This window comes from Mus caroli, chromosome 19 (assembly GCF_900094665.2).
Source record: "Mus caroli chromosome 19, CAROLI_EIJ_v1.1, whole genome shotgun sequence".
Lineage (NCBI taxonomy): Eukaryota > Metazoa > Chordata > Mammalia > Rodentia > Muridae > Mus > Mus caroli.
In genome coordinates this window covers 14,058,039-14,062,269 of record NC_034588.1, presented here as the reverse complement: position 1 = coordinate 14,062,269, position 4,231 = coordinate 14,058,039, and the positions used below count along the sequence as shown (strand labels likewise).

The 4,231-nt window shown below is 36.5% G+C and overlaps 1 protein-coding gene across 3 annotated transcripts in view; it reads left to right on the top strand.

Moving 5' to 3' along the window:
- The window catches only part of Vps13a (vacuolar protein sorting 13 homolog A), a 168,703-nt gene that overhangs the window by 76,389 nt on the left and 88,083 nt on the right, over window positions 1-4,231 (top strand). For all 3 annotated transcript variants that reach the window (XM_021151796.1, XM_021151798.2, XM_021151797.1), the window contains exons 29-31: window positions 180-333; window positions 1,052-1,168; window positions 1,249-1,352. In XM_021151796.1, the coding sequence (XP_021007455.1) occupies window positions 180-333; window positions 1,052-1,168; window positions 1,249-1,352 (375 nt within the window). The remainder of the gene's footprint in view (window positions 1-179; window positions 334-1,051; window positions 1,169-1,248; window positions 1,353-4,231) is intronic.

Genomic DNA, 4,231 nt, shown 5'->3' with positions numbered 1-4,231 from the left:
CCAGCTTCTGACTATTATAAATAAGGCTGCTATGAACATAGTGGAGCATGTGTCCTTATTACAAGTTGGAACATCTTCTGGGTAAATCATGTGTTTTATATCACAAAACATATGGTATTATTAAAACCATCAAGTCAGATTTTTATTGACCTAGTACTAAAGTCAGTTTTGTTCCATAGGTGAATTTTTCCTCTTTGGATATTCATTTACACACTGAAGCACTTCTGAATACAATGAATTATCTTAATAATATTCTTCCGGAATTAAGGGAAAAATCTGCCTCAGTGCCTGCTGCAGAGCCGGAAGACAAAGGGGACATCATTAAAAAACTTGGTATATTTCTTTTAAGTTTATTTTTTGTTTTTGTCACCAATTGAAACAGTAATTTTAGGCTCCTTTTAATTAGACAAATAATCTAAAATGATTCATCAGATACCAGGTTAATTTTAGAAAACTGAAATAAAGGAAACTGATTACTATTAAAGAAAAATTGCTTATGTTATAATAGATTTAAGTTGTAAATTAGATGAGAAATATTTAATTTAAAGTTTGTGTATGATATTTCAGATTTGAAAAATGTAACTGGCAGCATTTGAGTATTATCATGGTTTCTTTTTAATCAGGGTGCAGATTAGGATTGAAGATGCCCTCAAATCCAAATGTCCTTGAGTATAATAGTGATGTTCCAAAATCCTTTGATTTTGGAGCATTTGAAACTTCGCACTAGAGATGCTCTATCTGTTATCATTTAGAATAATGAGCACCTCTGCTTTCCATGATGATGGTGTCTCAAAGATTCAGTTATTGGTATGGTTTCTCAGTTTCAAAGGATTAGTCACCTCTAGGACCATTCTTTGGCCTGCTTGTTTTTGTATTCATTAGGTAATTGTTTTTTATAGTGTTCACAATTCAGTAGGGAATAATTTATTTTCGCTTATAGTTGAATTGTAAATCTGATTACTTATGGTGATATTTTATCTGCCTTCTATGTGTAGTGTGGTAATTTCTAAACCTTTCCTTGTGTTGTTACAATGTGATTTTTGTTTTGTAGCTTTAAAGCTACCCACGAATGAAGATATTATTACCTTGCAGCTTTTGGCAGAATTATCTTGTCTACAGATTTTTATTCAGGATCAGAAACAAAACATTTCTGAAATTAAAATTGAAGGTAATAACATCTCATAAAATATATTTAATATTAACAAATTGAAGAAGACAGAACAATCATTTATTGTTTTATTCCCCTAGGGCTTGATTCTGAGATGATTATGAAACCTTTAGTCACTGAAATAAATGCAAAGCTAAGGAATATAATTGTGTTAGATTCTGATAAAATGGCTATCTACAAAAAGGTGAGATTTTGTTTTTATTAAATACTAATACATCATTAATATGTAATGTTCATATCAATTAAATAGTAATTGTCATATATTACCAGTGTTTCTTATGCATGGTGGGGCTAGATTAAGGCACAAATGATTTATTAGCTTTGATGCTTAAGATTTGTGTGATCCTTTTTGTTATATAATTTAGCTTTTATTTATAAAATTAAAATTATAATTTTTCCCAAGTAAATAATGTTCTTGGAAGAAAGAACCTTTGTGGTGGTTGGGAGAGGAGTGTTGCTAATAATTCTTCTCTCTCCAAAATAAATATTCTGTTCTTCAAATATCCTAAGCTGCCTGTTTCGTATTAGAAGGTGTGAACGATTTCAAGTGTATTTTCAAGGATGCTCACCAGTATATATAACTATTAAAATAAGAGAATTCTTTGAAAACAATGTCGATGGCTAGTTATTTTGTTAGTAATTCTTGAATAATAAGGAATTTAAGCAGACTATGTGTTGAAGGAAGTGGTGATAAATACTAAAGTGTGAGATAAGAAAACCCTGAATCAGTTCTCTTTGAGTCAGTATGTGAGCACTTAAGAGTTTAACAAGAGAGAATAGTTTCTTCATTGCTGGACCAAGTCTGTTATCAATATTATTATTCATTTCTTTTTTCTTTTTTTTTATTTGTTATTTTATTTATTGACATTTCAAATGTTATCTCCCTTCCCAGTTTCCCTTCCACAAATTGCCATCCTCTCCCTTCTCCCCGCTGCCTGTATGAGGGAGGGTTCTCCCCAACCCACCAACCTACTTCACCACCCTAGCGTTCCCCTACCCTTGGTCATCCAACCTCCACAGGACCAAGGGGCTCCCTCCCATTGATGCCCGACAAGGCCATCCTCTGTTACATATGCAGCTGGAGCTGTGGGTCCCCACCATGTGTATTCTTTGGTTGGTGGTTTATTCCCCGGAAGCTTTGTGTGTGTGTCGGGGGGGGGGGGAGGATCTAGTTAATTGATATTGTTGTTCTTACTATGGGGTTGCAAACCCCTTCAGCTCTTTTATTCCTTCTCCTAACTCTTCCATTGGGATCCCCATGCTCAGTCCGATGTTTAGTTGCTTGCATCCACATCTGTATTGGTCAGGCTCTGGCAGAGCCTCTCAGAGGACAGCTATACCAGGTTCCTGTCAGCAAGCACTTCTTGGCATCAGCAATAGTGTCTGAGCTTGGTGTCTGCAGATGGGATGGATCCCTAGGTGAGGCAGTCTCTGGATGGCATTTCCTACAGTCTCTGCTCCACTCTTTGTCCCTGCATTTCCTTTTGACAGGAGGAATTCTGGGTTAATATTTTTGAGGTGTATTACATTTTGTGATCATTTTGTGTTAGCCATACATTATTGTCCTCTGGGTTTGGGTTTTACTGTTAAACTAAACTCATTATTGCTAAAGATTTTAACTTTCAGATCAAGTCATTGTGTACTGGAACACTATTCTCTATTTACAAGTGAATTGTTGTCTAGTGCTCTAGTTACTGGTAAAGACAAAAACCATGTCTGATATCACTACCTGATAGTGTACTGAAATAAGACAGCTTGATGCTAGTTTTTATAATTTCTTTTTATAAAAAGGACATCTTGGAAATAGTGAGATTTGTTTGTTTGTTTATTTAAAGGTTTATTTATTTAATGTATATGAGTACAGTGTTGCTGTCTTCAGACACACCAGAAGAGTGCACTGGATCCCATAACAGATAGTTGTGAGCCACCATGTGGTTGATGGGAATTAAACACAGGACCCCTGGAAGAGCAGTCTGTGCTCTTAACTGCTGAGCCATCTCTCCAGCTCCAGAAATTATGAGTTTTTAATAATTAGCTTTTAGTGCTTGTTAATTCTGGGTAACAAATGCAAATATTTGGGTTTTTTGTGTGTGTGTGTGTGTGTTTCTCTGTTTGTTATCAAGTTAATTATGGCTTCATAAAATGAGTTGAAAAATTTGTCTTCTCTGGCCCACATTGGACCACTCCCCTGGTAATCTCTTACTTAGTCCAAACAATTGAAAAGCACTTGCTTGCTGTAACTGTAAGACACTTCAGCCTCAATCTCTTGACACTCATACTGAAAGTAACTTTGAAATACTTTACCTGTGTCTAGTTTCTACTTGGCTCCTTGTACTTTGGCTTGGTCGCATAGAATGCTTCTCCTTATACACCCCCCATACCTCATTAGAAGTCGTTATTTTTCTTTGGTCTTGGGAATTGATGCTTTTTTCCCCTTCAGGATTCCATCATGCTATTCACAACAGCTATCTCTGTAATGAAGCTCGTCATTGGCCTGAAGGCTAAGTTGTCCTGGGCGTGATCATGGTTGCCCACGATCATCAAACTCTGTCTTTTTCTGAATAAAGGTCTTCTGAAGGGTTAATTTATGCCAGCTACTTTCTACCACAAATTTGTATGAAATTTGTGTTGATTTCTTTTTTAAATGTTTGGTGTGCTAGCAAAGAATGTGTATGGTTAAGTCTAGGATTGATTTTACTTTTTTCCTACATTATATGTTGAGGCCGACCAGCGGCTCACATGTCCGGGTTCGAGCCTGGAAGGCATCTTGGAATCTGGAAGAAAAGAGGGAGCCTAGGCGGGTTGAGAAATAATGGAACCAAGACATGCTAGTCTGTTCAAGGTTCAAGGTTTAATGTCGAGGAACACGCCTTATAAAGAAAAGGGGAGGGCTGGTGAGATGGCTCAGTGGGTAAGAGCACCCGACTGCTCTTCCAAAGGTCCGAAGTTCAAATCCCAGCAACCACATGGTGGCTCACAACCACCCGTAATGAGATCTGATGCCCTCTTCTGGTGTGTCTGAAGACAGCTATAGTGTACTTACATATAATAAATAAATAAATC